General features: G+C 42.0%; 1 protein-coding gene across 1 annotated transcript; it reads left to right on the plus strand.

The window, feature by feature from the left end:
- The first annotated feature begins 8,075 nt into the window (after window positions 1–8,075).
- AQP1 (aquaporin 1 (Colton blood group)) lies at window positions 8,076–26,250 on the plus strand. Its single transcript, XM_032692599.1, has 4 exons — window positions 8,076–8,599; window positions 23,125–23,289; window positions 23,701–23,781; window positions 25,339–26,250. The coding sequence occupies exons 1-4, from the start codon at window positions 8,210–8,212 to the stop codon at window positions 25,516–25,518; spliced, it is 816 nt and encodes a 271-aa protein (XP_032548490.1). The 5' UTR covers window positions 8,076–8,209; the 3' UTR covers window positions 25,519–26,250.
- The last annotated feature ends 1,046 nt before the right edge of the window (window positions 26,251–27,296 follow it).

Here is a 27,296-nt window from a genome sequence, read left to right on the forward strand (position 1 = left end):
GTAGGTCTTGCTCATAATTTTTGTCACGAACAAGAACAGTAGTTTTACGCATCAAAGTTCACTTTGAAGTAAAGATTTGATCAACAAGGTCAATTGTGTCCCTGGTGTGAGGCATCCAACGTGGATGCACAAACATATTCCATGAGTAAAGTGCCAAAAGTGCCTATTTCTTTCCTCTAAATAAGGGAAACAAGTAGCATAAAATGGAATGTCTCTGAAGCCAGATGAGGTTAATGTTACTATTACTCAGGACCTCCTTCGATTTAAATGTCAGGTGTGAGTTGCAACAGTTGTTATTCCTTGACCTCAGTCCAACCATGAGTTTTCTACTCCTGTAATCGGGGGAGGACAATCCCAGTGAGGATTATGAATCGACAGCAAGTGCATGGCTGTGGGAAGCTGCACCTAAAGATAGGGATGGTTCATCATCAAAACTGAGGATGTCATTGGCATCCCAATGGTTGGTTTCTTTGGAAATCTCAGAAAACGCTGCCACGTTGAAGATTAGATGCCAAATATGATTTTCTTTTCTAAGTGCACATATTTAGCAACAATTGTCCTTTTGAGTTTCTTTTGCTAGGCTCTTGTTCGGGTGTGCTGTTTTCCATTGGTTTATGTCTGGAGGGCTGGAGTGGTGAGCAGGTGTTAAAGTTGCAAATTTTATTTGACTTAGAAAAGGCAGCGTTAGTGTGGAGGTGCAAGATTAGAATTTAAGATGAACCTTGTGAATTGCAAAACTGGTCTGAAGTACAAAGAAGCTTTTCTATGGAGAAAATTCACTGTGTTATAATCCTCCAAACACCACATAAAAAACTACATTAGCAGAAGTCAAGAGGACCAAAAGAGGGAAGTTTTCAAGAAAATGGGTTGATTAGTCTATAAATAAACGAGACAAATAACATTTAAATATCTAACAAGTATTTGAGAGGAAGGTATAAATCTTTTCCAAGGTCCATGTTGCTGGGCTTTCGCTGCAAGGGAGATTTGGAAATTTTTGGTGTAAGCACTGGAATCAAACATCTAAAGGCATCCAAGGATCACCATCCTTGAGGAAGGTTTTTAAGACAGGCTAGATAAACTGTTGTCAGGAGGATTGTAAGTGTAATTGGAGATGCAGGAAAGACTAAGGAACTTCCAAGGAAGATCCATTTACTATGAGTGACATTCTGTGAGACATAAAAGTGCTCTGCCTGTAGTGACTTTGTTTTACTGCCTAATCTCCCCAGCCTGTATGAAATGGTGAATTGCTTTGCTGCTGCAATGTGATCTCGTGGATTTAACAAGTCCAGCTGACACTTCCCAGACTGTGGCCATGTGATAAACCTGACAAAGTTCACCTCAAGGCTTTTTTCTGCTTGGGAAATAGGTCACAAGTTTCACCTCAAGGTCTCCCTTTTATTTTCCTATCAGCTCAACATCCAGTGCCCTATAACACTTGGCAGTTAGAAGAAATTCATTATAATAAAGAAGTCTGGGATGTTGAATCAGCACCTCGGACTGTGCCAAAGAAAAGCTGGGAGCCTGAGCAGTGGAGCTGTGGGGAAACAGAGCACAGAGCACACACAGGGATGAAATCTGGGAACAAAACCCAGGGAAATTACATAAAAAACCTCCCTCCAAACAACTGAATCATCAGCATTGGTGGAGCTAACAGCAGTGGCATCTTCAGCTTGATTTCTTCTGCACACCGAGAAACCAAGAGGATTGTGATCCATACTGAAAACTTTCCTATGGTAGCAACAATGGTTTATTCACCTTCTGTATTTGTAATGAAGTACCAAGGCTTTCATTAGCACAGTCACTGGTGTGTCATGCCCAGTATTCCTGGCAGACTTGTTATTTTATGTAACACAATGTGCAGGGCAAAAGAAAAAAAAATTAAAAAAAATAAAAAAAAAAATTGGTCAATCTCCCAGTGATGCACTGGGCACAGGAAATTCAAAAGGACAATTGTTGCTAAATATGTGCACTTAGGAAAAAAAAACCACGTTATTTGGCATTTACCCCTCAATGTGGCAGCGTTTTCTAAGATTGCCAGAAAAACCAGTCATTTCACAAACCAACTGTGTTTAAATAACACACAGAGGAGAAGGTTTGGTTGGAGAAAAAGAGGTAAGATTTTCTCCTGTTTAATGACAAGGGATTCATACCCCTTTTCTATCCATTGCTGCTATAAGAGGGACGTTGCTTTCTGCATTAATGCTGCCGCTAAGCAGCAGAGCCTGTGGTTTCCCTCTCCAGCATCAGCTTGGGGAGAAGAAATGCCTAATTTGGAAGGTGCTTTCAGACAAAAGATGTTCCTGGGGACAGCTAAATTCTCTGTACCCTTTTCCTAGCACTGCTTGCTGTGTGTCAGGAGAGCAGGCAGTGGCGAAGACCTTTGTGGTCCATAATCATGGAACCACAGAATCCTTCAAGCTGGAAAACACTCCTTTGTGGAGATGCTGCTGTCAACTTGGTGGTACAGGGGAATCAGGGGGAAACAAAAATCTGGTTCCTGGTGAAGGCTGATTTGTCTGAGAAATTCCCTTTTATGTCTCAGATGGAAGACAGTCATCTTTATTACTTAATGTCCCAGAAGCATCAAAAAAAAAAAGGGTAATAACAGTCCTCCCGTTGGCGTGGTTGGCAGGTGGGCAGCTCTCATGGCCAGAGAACTGGGATTTCCAGATAAAGGTAAGTGCTGGCTGGAGCTGGGCAGCCCAGGAAGCCTAAAAAGTTGGTTAAATGGAGCCAGTGGAGTGTAGATGTCTGAAATCGAGGACTGTGATCACATTCTGAAAGCTCACACACTCTGCATTCACTAAGACAGAGGACACCAGCTCAGTCAGAGATATTTTCATGGTAGATACCAACAATTAGGGGAGACAAACGGCACCCACATGGCTTTGTTGTGCTTGTGATGAAAAATTGTGATGTACTGACACATTTATCCCTGCATTATATATGTTTTCAGGAACTGCTGTACGGTCTCTTGCCCCCAGAAGAGAGAAAACTCGAAACTGGAGGCAAACTCTCTGAGGACATTCATGAGGGATTTTCTCTTCAGATGCCTTTAAAATCTCCTTCGAGAGAAAACAACTTTTTAATCATCTTCTCTGTCCATCTGGACTAAATTGGTCATTGATGTAAATAGGTTTGCCCCTGCTGATATTGAATTTCATTCATTTATTGTACAACCACAGATTTTGTCCAGCCATATATACACTGATAAATTTTCTACAGTTTTATTATTCTGAAGGGAAAAAAACAAAATAAAAATGAGGCTCAACGTATCCATATCTAGTGAAAAAATTAAAACAAAATCCATCAAAAAGAGAATTATGTCGTCCAGGTGAACATGGAGGAATGTACAGATACTTTTTGTCTCTAAGAAAAGGAAAAACTTTGCTCTTTAGAACATGCTCTGATTTCATTGAATCAGGAAGTACTTAAATGAAAATTAATCAAGAGAACTTTATGCCTTTGACTCTTGCTCATTAGAGGGCAACATCCCATCTCTTCTCCCAGAGAAAACAGGTGACTCATGTGGTTGATAAATAACTGCTGATCCTCACAGGTGAGTTTCTGATAATTCAGGTCCAGCATCCCAAAGCAATTCCAGGGTCCAGCTCCGTAAGGGGGGATTTTGCAGGCTCCGAGTTTTCCATGCAGGGAACAAAGTCAGCTGAGTCCCTAAGGAGGGAATTTTCAGCAGTTGCCATATGGAGCAAGTGGGTGCTTAGACTGGTTGGTAGCAAATGCTGGAGAGGGGGATGTGTCTGAAATCTTCCATCTTCCCTGGATTTAGGAGAGTTACACCAGGGATTCAGTCTAAAGCCCCTCCCAGTTCCTGGGCACTTTACTCATGCTTTAGGTGTTGGTTGTGCTCAGGGACCTCTTGCAGAGATTTTCCCAAGTGTCTTTCCCTTGACTCAATGGGCACCTTGTACTTTTTACAACAGAAATATGGAAATGTTCTTCTTCTATCCAGAAAAGGAATGGAGCCCAGGAAGCAACTTCTGAATATTGGTGCAAATCTGTTTAATTCAGTGGAATTATTCTTATTGGAAACCCCACCTGTGAGCTAAAATTTCTGTATGGACAGCACTGAACAGAACATAGGGGAAAACATTTTTATTCCAACCAGAAATGCTGGGCTCCTTCCCATTTCTGAGATGTTGGAGCAAGATTACATGGATGCTCCAGCTCTTCCCTGTTCCACAGTTTTGCTCTTCTCCATGGAGGTGAGAGTTGGTGATGCCCCAGAGGGGTGAAAGTCTATGGGCAGAAGTAGGAATTGCTGTTGTCTCTGAAACTGTATAAAATGGAGTATTCCTGGAACTGCTGCTTGCCTGCTGAAAGACTTGTCTGGCAGGGCCACAGGGTAACTAATTCTTCTCAGGAGAAGAATAATTGTGGTTTGCTGAATTTCCCCTGGTTCTTCCAATCATTTGACTGCTGGACTGACACACATTCCTTCTGCCCTTCAACTTTGACTGTTCCTTCACCTAAAAGGGAAATTCCCCAAGAATTCATGTTAGCCAAGACCAAATTTGCAGTCACTGACATTTGTTTCTTGTTCAAAAAGCAGCGATCCTGAGCAATCTGACGTGTGGGAGCAAAGAACAAAGCCTACCACTCCAACTACATTTGTTTTCTCACTGAAATGTTAAGTGAGATTTGTGCTACAGCCCTCCTGATTGGTTTCAGACAGAAAAATGAGTTGGTCCTGGGATCTTGGCAATTAAATATCCAGTCCTGTGAGCTTGATTTTTCACTCAACTGTCTCTAGTGTAACTAAATCAAAGAGTTGTTGGGAGTACACTGGTTTAAATCATCTGTGAAGAAACACCCCTCAGCTAAAGAGCTACTTTCTCCCTCTTGTTCCCATCAGATCTGTTCTTAATTGCATGTCCTAAACACTTACATAAGGCTAGCAGTCATCTCTCTCTATTTCCAGAAAAAACCAAACCCCACCTTCAAGTGTGATTTGGTGCATAAACTAAAACCACACTCAGAAAAGATGTCTGCACAAATCCCAACTTACCTGATGTGCAGAGTCTGTCCTTTTTTTGGGCTTCTGGTGGTTGTGGGCTCTGGGTTCAGAGGCCTCTGGTTACTTGGCCAAGCCCTGGGGTCTTTGCCATCAGCCTGAGTAACAGGGGATGGAGCTTGTTTTGTGGAAAAGAGGCAAAATGAGCAGAACTCACACCAATTAGATCTGTGTCATGGTGGACATTGCTGAAGAAGTCCAGCTGGTTTCTCTACTCATGTTTTCTCTTTCCTCTTTCCTCATTACACTTACGCTGCTGTACAATTTATTTTGTCCACAACTCCCTCTACTTCCTGTGCAATAGATTTGTTCTTTTGTTTTCATCCCCTTCTGTTTCCCCTCCTGGTGGTTCTTCTACACACAGGCCAAGTCTGTCTCTACTCTTTCTGCCCAGAGCTGAAGGTTGAGGGGCCCTGGGTATCGTCCTTGTACAGGCAATTAGTAACAACACAGCAGAGATGATCATGGTTTACTTCACATCACAGCATAGAGGGAAAAATTGGATAATAGCTCCACCCATTCCTTTTATATGTGTATATTCCCTGGAGCCATTTCTGTCTTTAATTTATTTCAGATTTTTTTTTTTTCTTTTCTGTCTGAATTATTGTTTTATTGAGTTACAGTGGCACCAAATCCCAAAATGTAAAATGAGAGGTGGGTAACAGTTATGAAGAGACCAACGAGGAGTCCCAGGATGAAAATGAAAGTGTGAGGTGACCTTGGTTCAACACCAAGGTGAGTGTCCAACCTGCTACTCCTAAGGTACATTTAATTTGTGTGTTGCTCACATATTCCACTGGTCAGACTAAAGGTCTGGCTTTCCTGGTACCCAGTCTCTGGCACAGGCCAGTCAGGGATATTTAGAGGAGACTGCAGAAATCAAGGAACCATTTTGCAGTACTTCCCATGACTGTTTTCCTGGCTTCTAGAAATTTTCCTTTCAGGGATTCTTTCTCACCTTATCAGTACTGATACAGAGGTTGCTTGGTCATCCAGTTCCTAATTGTAGGAAGAAGTGAGTAAAGAGGGAATTTCCTGTGGATAGGGCTGACTATCTGGGCAGCTCCATCCCACAGGTGCCAATTTGGGACACATCAAAACTCTTGTAAACTGTTCATAGAGCTCTTGCTGTGTCCAGTCCCCTGAGGTGTGTGATACATGCCCTGTGTCTTGGGCACCTGTTTGGTAGGTCCAGAGAAGCTGCTCACTGAAGATCTCCAAGTCTCAGAGGCTGTTTGCAGTAAATAAAAAGTTTCACTGAAAAGGATACAATTAGAATCAACTGTATCTTGTATTAAAATTCCACCATCTGCCATTATTTGGCTAAATTTGATTTTTGATTTGTCTGTCACATGGTTCCTCATTGAATTCCCACTGTAACTACAAGGGTAAACCCGATAACTGAATTATTCCCCTTTTCTTTGCTTTTTCCTTTTTTCACTGGTACAGTTCTGTTGTGTAAGTGTAAGTGTAAGTTATAAAACAGAAGGAAATAAAGTTGGCTATATGGAAAATCAAGAACATCTGATGCCTAGGAAGAATAAAAACTTGGGGGTGACAGGCTGCAGACATCTGGATTCCTGTTTAAACAGTTTTCAGCTTTGTCACCGAATCATCTTTTGAAAACTGAATGCATTTTAAAACCCCTTATTGACTGTCTAATACTATGCAGGTGTGTGTTTGATTTTTCCTTCTTACCGACATATTGTCCAAATGAAAAAGCCTTGAATTAATTTAAGTATAATTTAGAAGACATTACCAGTGCATTAAAGCAAGAAGAGGGAGAAAAAAGAGGAGGCAGAGAAGTGGGCTGATTTTAAACACCCATCCTTCAAGAGTTGGGTCCGGGGAATCAGTTCCTGACTCTGGATCAGATTTTCCTTGGTTTGAAGCCGGAGCAAACCCCTGGTTTGCAGATGGAGGTGCCCCCGGCTGTTAAGGGCGGGCAGAGATCTGAGAGCACAGGGGTTAATCCGAGGCGTGTGTGCAAGTCCCGCTGAGATAAACCAGGCACTCGGACCTTTTGCTCTCAGAGACACTCTGGCACTGCCGGGAAATTCATTCTGTCTGCAAAACCAAGCATGTAATTTCCCTTCTCCCTTGCTCTCCCCTCTGTCCCCGTCTCTGGCCAGTCCTGTGGCTCAGAGGCAGCAGCCAGTCTCCCTGGTGACAACCGGGACAGCTGAGTGGTGACACACAGGTTTTCACTGCAGGAAGCCCCCAAATTGGCTTTTTTAACCTGCTGGTCAGAAGAGGAAGACTGGGGAAACCCTGAAACATCTCTGTGCTTTGGAGAGAAAAAGTGAAGAATGACATAAATTAAAAAAAATAGTAAAAAAAAAAAAAAAACAAAGAAAAAACAAATACCTCCCCCTCAGCATCCGACTTGTATCCACAGAAAGCTTCCAGCTTACACTCAGTGTTATGTCAGCTTTACACAGAGATTAAAACTGATCCCTCCTCAGTGAACACCGGCTCGTGTGAGCCGTGTAAATCCGCAAGTGTGTCCGTGCAGCCGTCCGACTTGGCATCCAAAACACCTCCAAGTCCACAGAGCCAAGAGAAAGGACATTTCTACCTGTTTCCAAACGAAACAGAGGTGCTGAAGTCCCTGGAGTGTGGATTTAGTTGTCAGTCTTATTTACTACTCTGAGCTGTTCTCTGCCGCCGCTGAAGCTGAGCGTGAATAACTCACCAGCCTGCACAGATAACTTTGCTTTTTGTTTCAGTCCGGCTCGAGACAGAAATCCCATCAAAGCTTTCATTCCAATCCCCGTGCTGAATGATGACACGGGAGTTCGAGAAGCAGAGGGTAAAAAAAAATTCCTGAGGCGCTCCTAAAGATTTTTCCAGGAATTTTTAAAAGCCTCTTAAAAACGGCGGCAGAGATCGGACGCTGGTAAGGGAGGGGAAAGAAAAAAAAAAGGAAGAAAAAACTTTGGCAGGCAAGCAGTGTCTTACATCAATCTAGCAGTCAGCATCTATGTAGATGTTCTTTCCTCCTTTTGTGCAACACCCCTTCCCTCCTACAGACCACCCAAAGCCCTATAAATAATCCAAGGACTGTATTTTTCCTCCAGATTTCTCTTCAGACCTCAAAGGAAAAACTATCAGGCAGAGGAAGGCAGAGAGGGAGAAGGGAAAGTGAGGAGGAGAGAGAGAGAAAGAGGAAAGATGGCTAGTGAGTTTAAAAAGAAAATGTTCTGGAGGGCAGTGGTGGCTGAGTTCCTTGCCATGAGCCTCTTTATTTTTATCAGCATTGGCTCGGCTCTGGGCTTCAGCTTCCCCGTGGTGGGCAACAAAACATCCACGAGGTCCCAGGACAACGTGAAGGTCTCGCTGGCTTTTGGGTTATCCATTGCTACCATGGCCCAGAGCGTGGGCCACATCAGCGGGGCCCACCTGAACCCGGCTGTGACCCTGGGGCTGCTGCTCAGCTGCCAGATCAGCATCTTCAAGGCGCTCATGTACATCCTTGCCCAGTGCCTGGGGGCAGTGGTGGCCACGGCAATTCTGTCAGGAGTCACCTCCTCTCTCCCAAACAACCTCCTGGGGCTCAATGCGGTGAGTAGAAACTTTTAATTCCTCCTTCTTTATTTTTATTTTTTTTTTTTTTTCCAAGTAGGAATGTAACACCTGTAACCTGTGTGTGGGGGGGGGGGAGTGATGGTGACCTCAGGCAGCCAACTCCTTATGGTAGCAGAGAATTCAACCCTGCCTGATTCCAGGATGGATCTGTGTCATAGGGATGGTCCTTCCTCCCCACCCCTATTTCGGAGCTTTAGGACGTTCTGGTCAGGATGAGTTTTGCTTATGTTCAGTTTTTTACATCCAAGTTGCTGAAAGGTGGCTCTTGGCAACAATTTAACACTGAAATCTCTGGCAGTTGCCTGATTTTCATGATTCTGAGGGTCTCTAAGGTGATGTGCTGATTTATGAGCATTTACCAGTGTTGTTTTGGCTTCTGTGAATGTGATTCATTTTCAATAACTAATTAATGGTTTGTGTAACCTGCTGATGACTGCAATGAAAACCTGTGGGAGCAGAGAGAGATGTGTAGCAAGAGAAACCCTGTCCCCAAAGGTGTGAGCTTTACCTGTTGCATTAGGCAGAGTGCTCAGATCCTGCCTGACACAATCCCAGCTGCCTTTTCCGTGTATTTCTGTGCAAAAACAGGACAAACCCTGAATTCTCAGGTGTAAAGATGTGAGGCAGCTGCAGGTAACAGGGGTACAGGTTTCATCCCTCTCCCAGCCAGATGCTCACATCATGCTGCCTAAAAACTGCCTGCCCACAGCTCCTCCTCCTCAAAATGTTGTAATTTTGCAGTTGTTGTTGTGCCATAACAGGAGGAAAAAAGGCTAAATACACTTTTAAACTTGAAATCATCCCACTGTCAGAGGCACTGCTACAGCCACTGCAGTACACACAGTACTATAAATGGTAATTGCCTTCTAGTCACTTATTTCACCTGATCTCTTAAGAACAGGTATTTCACATATTTTCTGTAGCCCCTTTCTTGCAGAATACTTTTAACTTGAGCTAATTTGAAAGATCTACCTAACTGAAGGGATATTTGGAACATAAAGCTGCAGATACAGCACATTTTCTGAAATAATCTAGGCAAAATATTAATATGGTTTCTGCACGCTGTGGCTTTACAGCTAATTCAGAAGATGAGGCAGTTTTTGAAAACATAATAAAACCTGATGTTAAGGTGATTCCTGAGCAGCTCAGTGTCATCCATCCTGGTCTTGCTCTGAGTTGGCTCCCTTCCTCCCTGGAGCCTGGTGCCTGCAGCTATTCCGTCCTGCCACCGTCTTGGAAATTCTGATGGGTTGACTCAAAACACTTTGGGGAAGAAAAGCAAATAATTTTATTGACTCCAGAAGGCTCTGTCTGTGTGTGTGATACACGATCTTTTCCTCTGAAACCACTGGCAGAGGGAGCAGCTCAACCACATGGGACAGGGGATCCACCCAAGTGGTTTCCTCGAGAGGTCCAAGTGCCATTAAACATGGGAGGTCTGGTTTCAGTAGCACTTAAGCTTGGCCTTTCCCTTTTGCTTCCATAAAATCCTGATGACTGGTTCCTTCCTCTAACCAAAAGCCCTAAAACTGGCCATTTGTAAAGCGGGCTAAAGGTCTTCTTGCTCCTCAGTCAGTAACTCCCCAAACTACAAAATAAAAACCAGGCAGCGTTTAAGCCTCCATCATACAATTTTTGCAAATTTGGCCACAGTTTCTGTGCAATGAATTAATATAGTTCCTAAAATCCCTGGTCTCAGTGTTTGTCATTGTCATATACTCAGAATTTTGATTTTTTTTTTTTTTCTCTTTCACATCCAGTTATAAATGTTCTGGCTAGAGGAGCAGTGGGGAGATCTCCCTGGGGATGGGGAGGGCAGCAGCTGCTCTTCTCCCTTGCAGGAAAGAACCAGAGAGGAAGGGAAAGCAAATCCATTCATTTCCCAGTGACAAGCTTGGAGTGTCTGGGGAGGGGAGAACTGAGAGGGGAGTTGGGTCTGAGCTGTGCTTGTGCAGAACTGTTCTCAACAGGGCACATCCTGAAACCACAGCCCAGCACTAGGAGCCTCCCTCAGCAAACATAGGACGAGGAGAAACCACGGAGAGTTGCTTTTATGTTATGCTTTTTAACCCGAGGACAAGGAGGGGAGGGACAGAGCTGGCATCCCTGTCAGATGCTTTGTCTTCCTGCCCTTCTTGTGGGAAATGAGGTGTAGACTCACTACTGAGATGCTTGTTTGATAAGGTTGGGAAGAGGGCTTGGATGTGTGAGACTTTGTTCTCTGTCTTGAACCTGCCATGCTCTTGAAGAGGTGGTTTTTTTTAACAGGAAAAATGGGGTGGAAGCAGTTTAATGGAGTGAGTGTCCATCCAGTGTTCCCAGTGGATACTGGATGGGGTTACATGCCTGAGCTTAGATTTGTCCTGCCCAGCTGTAGGTCCTGCACTGAGGGACCAAGCTGAGAATCCATTTCCATAGGGTCCTCTGTAGGTCACAGAGAAAGACAGACAAAGAGAGGGACTTCAGCCTTTAGATCCATTAAGTTGTCCTCCAGAGACACCCAGATCTTCTTTGGGATGATGAGGCTCCAGGCTTGAGATCCTCTGCTAAGTATCCAGAATTAAGTGGGATAAATATGTGTCTTTCTCATTGCCAAAAGAGAACAAGGGAAACACAAGCAAATGAAGCACAAAACCCAGCCATGGAAGGTGCAAGGCTGAAGGGAAAGAAGGGAGAATGCAAATGCATCCTTTAACATGTTCCATATTAAGATCTGTTTTACACTAAGACAAGCAAAGCAGTCACACATTAATAGTTTGATCCAAACTTTACTGAAGTCAAAGGAAATATTTTTAGTTATTTTGGCTGGTTCCGAGTAAGACATTTTGGACAATATTCAGGGAGGTATTTAGATTACTGAATCCTTTTAAAACACTTAACTTCCAATATATTCTAGTAGTGGTGTGGGTGCCAAAGTAAAAACTTCAAGAATTGGAAAAGCTGAAGGAGGAGTATGCAGTGTGCTTGCTCTCTAAAAAAATCAGATATTTTTCCCTGCATCATATTGTGTCTTTTTTTGGAAGTTGATTTACTACACGTTACAAGTTTCCATTAGGTAAAACTGTAAGAATAGAGAATACCTAATCCCAAATGCACTCATCTGCCAGCAGAGCTGGCTATTGTCTAGTGAGGACAGATCTGTAGTTTGGATAATGGGAGAAACTATTCAGCACGAGCAGTTAATGACCAACAGAGAGCTCGAGCAGGAAAGACGGGTGAGAGTAGCCTCCCGTGCTTTAAGGTAACACAATATTTGCTGTTCAGCAATGATTATCTGGAGAACTTTTATCAAGCTTTTAAAAGCATTCTGAGGAAATTTCTTTCGCTCAGGTTAATGTTATATGTTCAGTTAGTCAGAGTTTGTAAGAAACGCAGACACCGCTTTACAATTTCATATTTTCTGTGTTTTGGCACACGGATTGGAGTGCCAGGAAATGTGCCCCCTAACTCTCGGGGCTATAATTTAGAAAATATTTGAAAACTCTGCCTTCAAAGTCTGTGATGAAAGATATTGTTTTAAAAGTTAGAAGTGGATCAAAAAGTATAGGCAAGAAAAACAGACCTCAAGGTAACGTTGCTCGGGTAGATAAAGAGAAAAGAAAAACAACCAAGAATAACAAATAGAAGGACTTGGGTTTAGAAAACACTCAGTGGACTGATAAATGTTGTTTGTGTAACTGAAGTTCTTTCTGGAAAAGCCAGGAGAGATCTGTGGTCAGTGGATTTGGAGGTTTGGTGCATTTTCTTAAGACAGGTGAATAGTCGTATAGATGCTATTCCTGGAGCATGGAAAATCACCTGTTGATGGAACACCCTTTGGATTTCCAGTGTGACTGGCTGTGTCTCTGCCAGTACAGCTGAGAGGAGTGTCCCCAAATCTGGATCAGCTGTGGCAGAAGAATTTGTTCCCATATGGGTGCAACATCCTCTGGTGACAAACAGTGCCCAAATCCTTTCTGAAAGTCAGGGAGAAAGGAAACCTTTGCTGTCCTTGACTCTTCACACCAGGGCAGTATCTGCTGCTTCGAGACACCTTCCACCCTCACCAAAGTCTCCCCACAGAATCACAGAAATGTGGAATGGTTTGGTTTGGAATGGACCTTAAAGCCCATCTCATTCCAACCCTGTGCCATGGGCAGAGACACCTTCCACTAGACCAGGTTGCTCCAAGCCCCATCCAGCCTGGCCTTGAACTCTTCCAGGGATAGGAATGAGTCCTCTTTCCATAACTAATCCCACTAAGTGGGATTGTGATCCAGCACCAGCAGAACAGCTTAGAACTCTTATGCTGGAGATGTGTTTTTTTTCTCTGCTGTTGGTATGTTCCCCAGCTCCAGCCTTATTCTGGTACTTGGGGAAGATGAACAATCTCTTGTCTCTGGGAGAGTGGAACATAGGATGGGGCACAGGATACGTGGATCTTTATCTCCTGCACATGATTTTATCTCTAGGGCGTCAATCCTAGTGATTTTTCTCCCAAAAAATTTCCAGGGCACAGAGGCTTCAAGTGCAAACATAAAATTGCCCCTGCACTGGGAATTCCCTTTCGTGAAGTTGAGAGCTGCCCCACCTTTTAATGGTATTCCTGGGTCAGCACTGAAGATTTTACCCTGATATTTCTCATTGAATCTTTCCAATCCTTTAGAAAGTTCTCTCAGGGGGGAGCTCGAATGAGAATCGCCAAACTCCCAACATTTGGTCCAGCCCAGTGAGCCACTGGTGGCCCTCTGACCATGGGGAGCAGGACTCTCATGGTTGCCCTCGATGACTCAGTGTTTGCCTTGTGATTTCCCTCTCTCCTCTTGCCCGCGCCCTGCGGGTCTGTTCTCCTTCAGCCTCAAATTAAACAAAGGCGGCTTGGGTTGGAAGAACTTCCAAAATAAACTGAGGGCTTGACAGTGTGAGTGGACAACTGAGTAAGTGATGCTGCTTTTCCTCTGAGTCAGTGTGGAAAATTGCAGCTCCAGAGGTGCCGCTGGATGGACGGGACATGCAGCCGAGTTGCTGACCTTTAGCACTCGTTAAAAAATCCCTGGATGCCCTTTTTTTTTTTAAATTTAGATTATATACTGTGACTTTCTCCAGTCTCAGTGCAGTCAGGAGCTTCATTCTCCCTGTCTCTGCCCCCTGCACTCCCTGTTTTTGATCCAACATAGGCTTCTCCTGCCAGCCTTGTCTCTGCTGGGACACATCTGCATCCTCGAGCACTGGGGCTTTTACAAGAAGTCACCACATTTTTTGGAGTGAGCAAAATGGTTTCGGCGCATGAGATTAATCTGGGATTTTTATTTCTTAACAAAGAGCTGTCACAACAATGGCTCATTGTTCAATGTCAGTTTTTGCAGCAGAGGTCTTTCATGGCCTGCCAGCATTGTGTTGGATCGCCCCAGGCCGGGCAGGTGGGACACAGGAAAGGCACCTGCTCAAAAACTGGCCACGATCTTGGCCTCTTTCTAATGAGTTCACACAGTGACAGCAGAAACATTTGGGCTGGGAAGTAAACCTGATGGTTATCACCCATTCTCTGGAGCATTTTGGGCTAACATGGGTTATAGCTCCAGTCCTTATCTCAGATCTCAGAGCTTATTATCTAATTTCCATTTCCAATATTTGCTTAGTGCTTCTATAATAATACAGCCCTGTCCCGAGATTTTGGCAGAGAACACTCAGGGATGTAGCAGCACAGCCACTGCTGGCACAAGGCAAGGCCTTAGTGATCATCCAGTAGCCTTTTGGTGTTAGAATAGAGGGGTTCAAGGGAGGTTTTGTACCGTGGTCCACATCCAAAGTACCCAAGGACATCTGGCTCACTGTTTCAGAAATGCTCTGCAAGACTCAGATTAAAATGCCCTTTATTTATTTCTACATAGAAATTATAGAAATTGAGTAAAGGAGTGCACAGGAGGTTGCAAAACATTGAGTTGCCGTAGACGTAAAACAATTATTGATTTGGTAGATAAATTACTATTGTAATTCAAGTGGAGTCATGCTGGGATTTTCAGAGAACAGTTTCTTTCTGTGTTTGACCAACTGTCAAACTAAGTAGGATTAAGTGTGAAATATAAGGAAATTCATTTTGCCACCACCCTTCCTGACTGATGAATAAAAAGTTAAAATGGTTTTCCCCTTCCATAGTGTTCTATGTGTTGTGTCATATGTGTGGGATATTCTGTGTGTATGTGTGTTCACACACCAAAGTGATAGATAGATATCTATCTCTAGTCCAAATTCCATTTTTTAATTTAAATAAAAAAAGAATTTTTTTAAAAAAATCTCTGTTAGTGGGTGTCTAAAGCTCTTACATGGTAAGAACACAGCCTGGGTACAAATGGAAATTTCCACGGTAAACATGAGAATGGATATCATGGATCAATTCTGGGTAAATTGGTCCAATGGTAAGAAAAAACATAGAAGTCCTTGTAGCAGAGCTCATGGGCTTCAACAGATAATGAGAACCTTCAGGGAGTCGAGGATAACATTTCTTTAATCAGAGAATCCTAAATAATATCACTATCTGGGCTATATAGGTATTTTTAAGAGAAGCGTTTTTAAAACAAGGATACCACACCACATCACAAGTACTAAAGGAAGAAAAAATAGCCCTTGAAAAATTTCCTGTTTGTCTCGAGAGGAAATTGCCTGTTTTCTTTAGAGCAGTGGTACATTTTTGCTTATTTGTCCATTCTGCAGCTTATTCGAGAGAATTCAATAGCAGAGAGGTCTTTACCTGGTACCACAATTGAAAATGCCAAAGAAATCTTCGTTCTCAGAGAAATCCCTATTCCAGAGTCAGGGAAACCAGTCCAAGCTATTGTACTTGTGCTCAACTTCATAGAGAACAAACAATCTGTATGTTATGTATCTGTATTTTTAAATTTCTGAATTTCCCTGCCTTTAGGTGTTGTCTCTTTATTACAAGTAAGCAGAGGCAGCTTTTCCCTGTGTGCTGATCTGGTACCTGTCACAGTGAGACCTCGTGGTCTGTGGCTGTGCCCATCAGTACCTCCAGAATAATAATTATGCAGATGTCACAGAACATTTGAATGTCTCCTGGAGGTTTTCCTGGCCTGGCTGGGAGCAGCAGGCAGTCCTTGAGTATTTATTAATGTGTAACCTGATGGGGAAGTACTGCTCTTCCTGGCATCCAGAGCCAAAGCTGGTGCAGGTGTTTATCTGCTGCAGCTCCACGGATGAGATCTGAGGCTAAGGCAAAACATCAACCTGTTAGATCAAATATACAGAGCCTGACAGGCATCCTGGAGGAAACTATAAACAGCAGGAGGGCAAAAATGTGGCCCGAAATCTCTGCAATGGGTTTCTCTTTTGGCATTTGTAGACTAGAAAGGAGTAAAGAAATGCTCCGTGTGCTTCCCTGGATGAGCCCCGTGCATCTTCTCTAGAGGAAACACTGAGAGGTATCACAGAAACCTGAACTTTTCCAGGCTCTTGACACTAACTCTGTGCCAAGGGAAGTCAGTGGATGCTTTCAGAGCAGAACTGTGGCACGTTTCCTTACACACATGCACAGCTTCTCCTGAAGGCAGTGCTGACTGTGTTTGGAATGAGTAAGGTCGGGTTTGGCCCCTTAGCCTTCCTTTGTTGTGACTTTTTGCCTGATGAACAAGGTGGTGAAACGAAGGAGATGGAACTGTTCCCCTAATTCCTGAAATCCATTGCACATGTTCAGAGCTGCTTTTTGACTCCATGGAAATGCCAAGGCTGCACAAGACTGACTGTATGAACTCCCTCAGACATGGAAAGTTTGAAAACGTCACAGTTTTGCTGGAGTGTTTGTCTAGAAATATAAAATATCACTTTGGTGCAATTGCCAAGAACCATATTGTGAGCTCTGTGTAAATCCAACTGGTTATTCCAGTAAAAACATAGAAAGGAAGATCCTATTAGGCTCAAAATTCAGATAATCCCAAAAATTCTCCATTGAGAGACTGTCTCCTTTTGGGATGGTAATGCAGGAGATCACAAACAGCTCTGTGATATAAACGAGTGCTTCACATGTTACAGAAAATTAACTATTTGCTGGATAAAGAAAAAAAATACAAAACCTCACAATTTCTCATCCTCTGAACAGAAGGTGTTTATTTCTCAGCAGCAAGATTTAACAACAACAACAAAAAATTGTTTCCCCAAAAAGAACTTTCCCAGAGGCACGTGAAAAAGTGAAAGTGTAAATAAGACAAATGATCTGTCCCCAGCCAGCTGTGCCAAATGCAAGTCCTATAGAGGGGCTGACTTTTACTGCCTGTCGCTGGCCTGACATAAAAACTTTATGTGCTCTGGTTTAATATAAATTAAACCATCTCTCTTCTCTTCGCCAGGTTGCAGTGACACAAAGCCCTGGCTGGTTTCTCCTCAGCCCTCTGGGAGGAGGGAGGTTAATCCTGTTCCTGGAGGGTGTCTGCTGCCCAAAGAACGGAAAATATGATTTCTGCTTTGGGAATTGAATGAGTCTCCTTCAGAACTCTAAAGGCTGTATTTATAGGAAGGATAATCTAACAGAGGACAATATGTTTTGTCCCCAGGTTCTGCTGAACGTTTCTGTTGTTGATCTAGGACAGGATCCAAAGCTAATTCATAAGCAGCTTCTGAGTGCTCCTGTCATATAATGTTAAGTGAAACTCTTTAGATCTTTGCCTGTCTCTACTTCCTAAAAAAATGAGACTTTTGTACTCTCTGAATCCCTAACACTCAGTGGGTACAGAAACATCCATTTCACAGGGATATTTTTAAAGTGAATAACTGCAGTTAAATAGCCAGGGATAAAAATCTCTGAATAAATTTTGACTATCAATTAAAGGAAGAGTTATAACTATGGAGACCTGGGACAGAATTCCAGCAGAAAAAAAAAAAGTATGTTGTCAAGGTGGAAGTCATCGAGTTCTTTTCATGACAGAGTTGGAGATGAAAGAGTGAGAAAAGTCTGAAAAAATGGCAGGTGAGGCAGAAGGAGATGGTTTACAGGGAAGTAGGGACATGAATTTCTGTGGTTACATTTGAAGAACATTGTATTGAAGAACTTTGCCCAGCTAAGCACTGAAATGATAGTTGGTATAAAGAAGCATAATTAATATTTCAAGCAAGGGGATGAAGAAGAGAGAATGAACCATTTAAATTAATGTGAAGGGTTTCACTTATTAGGAAAAAGAAGGAAAATCAAAGAAGGGAAAGTTTAAGCTGCAGGAATAAAATGCAGTAAGATTACAAGAGTTTTTTTTTAATAAAATGCTAAAGATCTGCTTTTAAGAAAAATATCTGCCGTGGCAGAGATAAGGTAATAATTTAGTGGGGATGGTTGAGATATGCAAAGAAAAGAAGTCTCAGCCATTAGTGATGTTATGTGTATCACTAAATTGCTTTGCCTTAAATTTTCTCCTTCTGAAGCACACCAGCCAGCAGGGCTTGCAGTGGTGTTTCATAAGAATGGGGAAAGCTGACATTCCCCTGCTAAAAAATAGACCTCTCCAATTCCAGAGGCCTACGATTTTTAAGGAACAATGAGAAACTAATCCCTGTTATATGAAAGTGAGCTGGACCCTAGAAGCTACAATCCTGGGTTTGTTGAATGAGGTGGAGCCCAGCACCACGTGATGGAACCACCTTGCATAACAAACTGTCTTATCCATATAACGGGAAACAGGTTTGGACTTGATATACTTTTGCTCATAATGAGAAAAATGTGAAGGCACCAGAGAAGTACACAGTGGGGTTTACCTTGGGCCAGTTTAATTTCCTGTCCCCATTTCTCTTCTGAAGGCGGACAACGGACAAATATCCTGTCCTAAAAAATTATAAAAAAAAAAAAAAAAGATCTAAAGGAAAGAAAACATACCATTAATTTGCCCAAATTGTTGCTGTGGAAGTCAGTCAGCTAAACATGGCAGCTAAGGGCACTTCTGAGAAACAAATGCCACAGCTCCTGCCTCCTGCCTGATGTGGAGAACTGGAAGCAACGCGACCGCTCCCCGTTTCCTAGAACAAAAAGCAGGTGTTCCTCTCAGCTGGTTACTCCCATGTTCGTGGCTAGATAATGATTTTTCATTAATATTTACCTCAGGTTTGACAGTCCTTGTTTGATTACAGCTCATGTCTCTTGAGCCACTGACCAATATGTGTTGTTCAGAGCCTTCACGGGGATTGATCCACCACTTGGCTTTCCTCTGTTTCCTTCTGTCACCAGCTGCTTCTAGACATTAACTCAGCTGAGCCAGAGCAGCACTGAGGCAATCCTGCCCCAAACCTTCCTCCAGAAAGAACCTTTCCAAAGAACTAAGGTCCCTTATATATTTCAGCTTGGAAAGGACCTTGGGAAGTCTCTGGTCCAACCTCTTGCTCAAAGCAGGGTCAGCACTGAATTCAATCCGGATTTCTCAGGAACAGCATTAACAGATAAAGTTAATATTTGAATGGGGACCCATTCCATCTCCAGTAATGCAAAGCAGAGGGCTCCAACTTGCCTTAAGTGCTTCCTTAGGTTCCAATCAGTTGCATCTCAGGAGCTTTCTGGATAAGATTTGATTTCCGTACGTTTATTGAATTCCAGCAGATTCTTATTCCATGAAGTTGTTTAGATTCACAGTGAACTGGGGTAAAAATATTAATCGTAGAATCATTATGGCTGGAAATGGTGGAATTCTGCTCACAGGATACACCTCCCTTGGTGTGTCTATATGGAGGTTTCTGCTTGTCATCTCGGTGCTGTGACAGCCAAGAGAGAATTACTCAGTGTAAGTTAATGCAGCCAAGACTGATTCAGCTGATCAGATAAATGTATCTACATTTAACTCTCAGCTCTTGCCAATGATGTAACCCATTTCTCATGTGTGTTTCTGGTCCCTCTTCTGTCAAAATAGTGCCTTAAAAATGAAGTTTCGTGGAATTATTCATGTGAACAGAAAAGGAGAAGAAGCCTGGATAGACTCCTGTGGGAAGTGGGAAACTGTGTTGGAGATGAACGTGGGCCTGTGTGTTTAATTTTCATCCCTTAAAGTGTGTTTGGTTCCTTCCAGCACTGAATTTACTCGAATCTCCCAAGTCTGAAGCATGAAAAGCTCAAAACTGAGCTGTTCCCTGTCCTCTGACACTTTTTTCTGTGACTTTTATGACCATTTTTGGGCTGGGATGAGAAGGTGTCAGAGACTTCCAGCAGATTCATCAAAGGCAAATATCAGCCCACAGACCCTGTGACCAGTGAAGGGAAGAAAGTCACTGCAGTGTGGGTACAGGCAATGGAAAAGGCCCCCTTCACCCCAACACTGCAGTAAAGGTGCCTGTTTATTATGTTTTGAGGCATTATTTTGTCTATTTAGGCACCAGAGATATGGTCACCTCGTATTCTTGATGTTCTCTGTAGCAGACTGCCAGATGTTAAGACCTGCTGTTGATTTTTAGTCAGGTTTAATGCACGGTACTGCTTCCTACTAGGTTTGGATTAAGCTTGAGACAGCCCTGAAGCTTCTGGAACCAGGTATCCTACAAAAATCCAAGCTTTCCTTAAAAAACCCGGAATAACATATGGAAAATACAAGGAAAAGACAACAAAGCCATGTTGGTTGTGCTTACCTGGCTCTGCCAAGAGCTTAAACCAGCAGATTCAAAAGGTGCAAAATGTCTCCCGTTGCACTGTTAGCTGGGTAACACAAATACTCTGTGGCAAGGATGATATAAACATAAATATACGCATACATATGTACATTTTAACTTGATACAAGGAGGTGCACCTTCCCACTCTCCCTGTTATGCCACAGCAAAGCAGAACTTCCAAGGCTTGCCTGGGTTTGCCTTGCTTTGGAACAGGTCCCAGAGCCCTTGCTCTGGGATCTTTCGTTCCTGGCAGGCTGTGTAAAATCACACACTGGAGGAAAGCAAGAGCTTTCCTATGACATTTCCAGGTTTTCTTTGATTCCACACAGCCCGTCAATAAGTGTTGATTAGCAGGGAGAATGACCTCAAGTCACGTCAGCTGGAGGATGTGTTTTTCCTGGAGGGAGAGGAAGAATATGATTTCCACCTCTCAAAGAAAAGGATTATCACAGGTTTTTAAAGCCCAGTTTTGCTCTTATTGTCTTTTGTCTTTTACAGAAGCCTTTCCAACGAACGGGAAGCCTAATGGTTTTATCTTTTAAAATGTCAGGGCTTGTGAAATGTTGACATTGATGCGTCAGCTCTCAGATATGGATTCTCTGGGGTTTAAAAGTTGCATTATGATAGGAAAGAATTTAGTTTCTTGTCTGCTTTTGGGCGTGTGTGTATCAGTTACTTATTTGCTGAGACACCTGGATTTAAGTTTGGCCATTTGGCCTTCCAAATGTGAGTAGGATTTTCCAGGGAGTCTACAATCCAGATTCCTAAATTACTTTTGATATCAAGGAAATGCATTTGAAGATCTAATTTATTGAGATCCACAAGTCCCGCCATCTCTGCAGTGAAAAACAGTTGTTCATTTTTAACAGGGGATGTCTTAAGTAATAGAATATTAATTTAGAGATATATCAGGAATTCAGCATGAATTTCTGGATCGTGCAATTTTCAGTGCTGCCTCATGCGTATATATTTATGTCAGACTGATACTTCTCACATGTGAGTCCTATTAATGCTGAAGGTTTCATTAGCTGATTTCAGTTTCTACTGTAGGGATGCTGAAGGAACCAAAATATCCATGATTTTAACCAAAATTCCCTTCTATTTGTGGATAAACTGCTTTTAATTGAGAGGATATCACTCCTGCATATTGAAGAACAAGACATAAAAATATATTATTAGTGCTTCAGATTAGCAGGACTTGGAAATCAGTTTATTTTCACTGTTTTAATGTAGCTAATCAGATTTATGCTGACCAAAAACTGAGATTTTTTTTTCAGTACGTAAAAATTAGATATAATGCTACTTTGTCACAGAGAAGAAACAAGAAAGGTGAGTAAGAACAAGTGGACAGTAAGTAAGAAAAGTGGACAGTGAAAGAGTTCAGTTAAATATCTTTAAGTTTTAATGTCATTGAAATATTATTTTCGGGAAAATTAAGGTGTAAAACCACAAAATCGGATTTATGGCACGATTTCCCATAGTTTCATTGTTCTGGACAGATCACAATAACATGTAATTACAGTTTTGCCATGTATGACCCAGCAATTTTCAATGCAGAGGCTCTGACAGAAGGGATAACCTACTGACAGCAGTATTTTTGAGCAGAAGTTTTGCAGAGTTTGCTTCCTACTCCGAGTCACTCCCAGTCTCAGTTTCTCTGGCCTGTGTCCAAGCTCATGTTTCATCCTGTCCATGCAATTGAGTTATTTCTGCTTAACACCAAATTATTCAGCTCAGTAACAGTCTTGCCTTGACTTATTGAAGACACCACTGAACATAGAAATTAGAAGGAGAACTCAAAACTTATTATAAAAATGTTTTAGCTCCATGGTTTCTTGTTAAGCACAAATTTCCATCAGTACTCCTGAAATACTGACAGCATTTCTAGTCTGTAATGTTCATTTATGTGATTACTGTGGTTTCAGTGTGTCATACAGCATTTACATTTATAAGAAACTCTGCTGATTTCATGACTAATAATACCATTGGAATATCTATGTCTGCCAGTCTGAGTTTTTCTACACAATCTGCTTTGATTCAGGAGGAAATTGAAACATTTCTCCCATCAACTCCTGAATTGTGGGTACTCTTTTATGGATCCCAAAGAAGTTGAATGAGATTTAATTTAGGTCTAAGATGCCAAAAAGAATCTACATTTGAGTTAAGTGCCTAAACTCTTTGTAGTCAAATGAGAGCTATACAAAATAAAAGACAGAGCTTTCAGTGATCACCTACATTTCATCAGCTGAATGGATCTCCTCTCTGATGATTACACCCATTACCTGTCCAGGTTAGAGACACATAGCCTAAATATTGGCATCTAGAGGGTTTTTAGTCACCTTCTGTAGGATTTGTGTTATATCTACCAGTCCCACAGAAACACTTGATATCTCAGGTCATTGCACGTGGCATTAGAGGAATATTTTCAGCCAGTTGATTCCCGGTATAGGTATCTTAATATTAATGTGGAAATCTCAGAAGCAATGAGTGAATGCCCTCAGGCACCACAGTTCACTTCTGAAAAAGTGAACTCTGTTGAGGGAGAATCTCTGGCTCATTTGTTTCTCACGTGTAGATCAGTTCTGTTCTCATTCTGTGCAGTGGTTGAGTATCTGCTTTGTCTGGGCTCAGCAACCACTCAGCCATGGTGAATCACCAAGGAATTTGGTTATGCCTAGACTTGACTACTGCAGTGCAAGGTTCAAAACTAATTTCCATTCACTTTTTCTTCCCCCCTTTTTTTTTTTTATTTTCCCAGTGTTAAGCAAAACTCACCCGAGGAAAGAAACGGCTGTGCAGGTCTCCATTCTCCTATGGAGAAAATAGATCCTACAAAAATTTGTTACCCTGGTTGAAGTCAGGTAGGAACACGAAGTGACGTTGTCCTTCTTGTCCCCCTGCAGCTTTCAGAGGGAATCAATGCAGGCCAAGGACTGGGGATCGAAATCATTGCCACCTTCCAGCTGGTGTTGTGTGTCCTGGCCACCACGGACCGGAGAAGGAACGATGTCTCGGGATCAGCACCCTTGGCCATCGGTCTCTCTGTTGCCTTGGGGCATCTGCTTGCTGTAAGTTTTAGCCCTCAAAATCTGTACCTGTGACAGGTACTATATCCCACCCCGGGATGAGCCAGTGAAGGCAGGAAGATGATGGGGCAGTGATAGTTTCTTCCTTCTCCTTCCACTTCTGAGACTCTCCCTGTTTCTGCAACACACACGGCCCTTCTTTCGTGGGCTGTGTGGCTGTGGCAGCGAGTGGTGAGGTGGCACATCTGGCAGGGACTGCCATGTAGGATCTGTTTTCCTGATGGGACAGGACAAACCTGTGGCAAACATTCTTCCTCCTTTCTCCGAGGAAGAATGGGTGGGGTGAATAAAGCTGTTGTGAGCATCCAAACCCTGCTGCAGGCTGCCACCTGCCCCCCTGTGAAATGGGGGTGCCACATGTGCCTCACACTGGTTCTCTTTCCCCCTTCCCAGATCGACTACACCGGTTGTGGAATTAACCCGGCCAGGTCCTTTGGCTCGGCACTGATCGCCAACAACTTTGAAAACCACTGGGTAAGTTGGATTTATTTCTTTACCTCAAAAGACCCTCTGAATATGCATAACCTGCAAGATCAGAAACAGTTAAACACGTATCAGTAGGACCAGCTCAGTGAGTTGCCATTTCTATTTCATTTAACAACGAAAAGTCTCCCTTCACTCCTGACCAGCCTCAGGCAATCAAAGTCCTCAAGCTCATTCAGTCTCTGTGTTCAAAGTAACACAGTAGATTTTCTTTGGTTATTTCCCCTTATATCTATTTATTTTGAACATTTTACATGTTTAAACCTTATTACACAAAATCCTGTGTTGTGTATTTATTGTTTAAATTGAGTTTGTAAAATGCTGCTGCTTAATCTGGTAAAACCCAATTTAGGAAGATTCTCAAGCAGGTTTATAAACTGAAATGGATCATCCAATATTTGTAAGCTAATAAAATGTTCATCATTTTAAAGTTTTAAGTACCTGCTTATGTGTTTTCAAGGATAAGTGCTCTGGAAACACTATAAATTTTAGATTATTCCCTGTGGTTAAATGTGGTTAAAATGAGCAGCTTCACAAAAATTTATTGATTTCACCAAAGCTCAATAAAGAAGGCCGATAAAAAAGTTGTAAATGAGCATGTGTTCTTGAATATATAAAATGTAGCTTGTTCCAACTCTCCTACTCATGATTTTGGCAGTCAGTTGCATAGGCATTGGTGGAAATTGAGTGATACTACAACGGGTGGTGAAAACTGTGGGCATGGATGCCATTTTAATCTAAAGAATAAAATACAAAAGAAGGATACTGGGGAAATTTTAAATTTAAATTATTTAAATTTTAAATTTTAAAATATTTCCCACAAAAAATTCTATTTTTTTGGGATACTAGGGTAAAGCAACTAAGCTAGTAGTTGGTATTTTAAGAACTTAATAGAAAAATTATCTTTTGTGCAGACAGAAGGAGATGGAGGTAATAATTATGTTAGGCTACTGGTATTGCTGAATAAAAGAAAAAGTTTTCAGACTCAGTGACTCTTTGGCCTTTCAAATCCTTCAGTATCATCAGTTATTTGTAATAAAATCAACCTGCCTACTAAAATCCTTTTATTACCACTCCTTCCAAACCTCACTTGCCTTGAGTGGTTAGATCAGTTTAATTACAGCAATATCACAACTAAAGAGCAGCTAGTAGGAAATTAAGCCCTTAATTAGGTCCTCATTAAGGAATACTTTCAAATTCACCCATCACTGGAAGTTAATGGGAGAATGGAATCTAATTCCCTGTTGTCCTTGAAATTGTGCTCCGCTGCCAAACCTACCTGGAGCAGCAGAGATGTTTTAGCAGCAGATGCCCGATTTTAAACTTCAGAACTTGGCAACACAGTCACAGTTATTCACCTCCAGGTCTATCACCAGTTCATGGTGAGAAATTCCTGGTCTCCTGCCACATGGTTAAGTAAACATTCAGGTTTCGGTGTAAATTTGATGTTCTCGGCGCAATTTTTTCTGTGAGAATGAGGAACTTTGCAGAAGAGCTTCAAGTGCAGAAAGACCTGATGCATTAAGTGGGCTTGGATCTGTGTTTCAGATCTTCTGGGTTGGCCCAATCATTGGAGGAGCAAGTGCTGCCCTGATCTACGACTTCATCCTGGCTCCCAGGACCAGCGACCTGACCGACCGCATGAAGGTGTGGACCAGCGGCCAGGTGGAAGAGTATGACCTGGAAGGAGATGACATGAACTCCCGTGTGGAAATGAAGCCCAAATAAAGGAGGACAAGGAAGGGGGGAAAAAAAAAAGAAAAAAAAAAAAAAAAAAAAAGAAAAAAAAGCAGCACATTGGTTTCCGGAGATTTTATCAGTGTTATAGACTCTTTGTAAACCAGCAAGCAGTACTTTGGTTTTTTTAATTCAATATGGTTTTCCCTCTTATGCCCCCAATCCTAATAATATTATTTTTTTTATATATCTGTGGTTTTCCAATTATAGAGTCTTTGGCCAAGAAGTCATTTTTAGACACCTCTGCATGAGCTAAATAAATTGGGCTGAAATGTAACCCCTCCCTTGCTAGCACCAAATCTTCTGGTGTATTTAGCATGGGCAGTTCTCCCACCACATCACTCAGTAATGATAAGTAGTCCAAATGACCAGTCTGTTTGCTGAAAGAATAGATATTGAGGACAGAGAACCATCATAATGTGGGACTTACATCTGAAAAAAAAGCATTTATAAAAAAATGCGAGGCTGGTATCTAATGCCAGCAATGCATGGGAAAATCTATCTCAAATCATTGTCCAAAAGTCTCTTTTGGAATGAAAGGCCACTAAAAATTACTTGTTATGTAGAATTAACCGTAATTTTGTAAATGCTTGATCTTCTCTGAGAAAAGTTTAGCAGGGTAAAAATCTCCAGAGTCCCGGGATCCTTTAGACTTTCCAATGTTTTCATTCTCCCTAAACCTGCATCCAGCTCATGGTGAGGGGACAGAATATGGGACAAAAATAATGTACAGATATATTAATTCCTGGGAAGTAATAACTAGAAGTCAAATAGGAGAGTAGTAATGACAATGGCCACAAGAACAACACGGTGCCAGTGTGTGAACAGGATCTGATTGCTCCTGTGACTACTCTGCTTTTGTTCATCTTATGTAATTTATCTGCATGTTTTAGGGCAAAACAAGGAGAAAAGAAGTCCCCTTTCCTAGTGACCCCATTCCAATAGCCAGCGCTGTGACATTCAGGGACAACAAATAGATGTACACACAGTCTATTTTCTAATGAGGGACAAATACAAACCTGTGTGTAAGTCCATTTTGGGGGTCGTTGCTTTGTTTTTTTTATATAAATATATATATATATAAATGTTTATATATATGTTTTATACAGAAAGCCTAGTATACTGTTTTGTAAGAAAACAAGAGCATAAGGACAAGTGGAAAGAAAAGAATTGCAGCAGTGCTTAGCAAAATAAATTACACTGGAAACGTGGAGAAAACCAACACTCTAAATGATTTGGAAGACTATTTTCTGTTTTTGGTTTTGTGTATGTGCTACTTATGATTTCCTGAGTAACCCAAAGCATTAGCTGGTCTTACCTACTAACTGTAGAATATAGTTAAAGCAGATACATGCTGATATACTTGTTCTGCACTAAACAGTTTTCCAGAAGAAATGAGGCCCAGGGGAATCTAAATAAAAATCAGCACAGTCCACCATTCAGACAAACACCCCAGGGGCAGTGGGAGGGATGTCTCCTCTTGAAAAGACAGTGAGGCATGGGAATTGAGAGAGGATTGACACAGAAATCCATATGGGTTGGATCATTTCATCAACTTGAGCAGACGTACAATGAAAAATAAATAAAAAAATAATAAAAAAGAAAATCACCAGCAAAATAAACCAGAATACATTTTATCTCTCTTGTCTACACTTGGTGTGCTATCCTGTGTATTGTCTGTGTACATAGAGCATGATTGGGTTTTGGGGTGGTTTAAAAATAAACAAAATCAGTTGTGCTAACACATGAACTGTTCATGATTCTTGATT

Source organism: Chiroxiphia lanceolata, chromosome 1, assembly GCF_009829145.1.
Source record: "Chiroxiphia lanceolata isolate bChiLan1 chromosome 1, bChiLan1.pri, whole genome shotgun sequence".
Classification (NCBI taxonomy): domain Eukaryota; kingdom Metazoa; phylum Chordata; class Aves; order Passeriformes; family Pipridae; genus Chiroxiphia; species Chiroxiphia lanceolata.

What these genes read in the sequence shown, in the direction of transcription:
- AQP1 (XM_032692599.1), top strand. Translation starts at nt 8,210, where the DNA reads ATGGCTAGTGAGTTTAAAAAGAAAATGTTCTGGAGGGCAGTGGTGGCT. An exon ending in ACCTCCTGGGGCTCAATGCG is followed by an intron (nt 8,600 to 23,124) that starts GTGAGTAGAAAC and finishes GTCCCCCTGCAG; the next exon opens with CTTTCAGAGGGAATCAATGC. An exon ending in ACAACTTTGAAAACCACTGG is followed by an intron (nt 23,782 to 25,338) that starts GTAAGTTGGATT and finishes TCTGTGTTTCAG; the next exon opens with ATCTTCTGGGTTGGCCCAAT.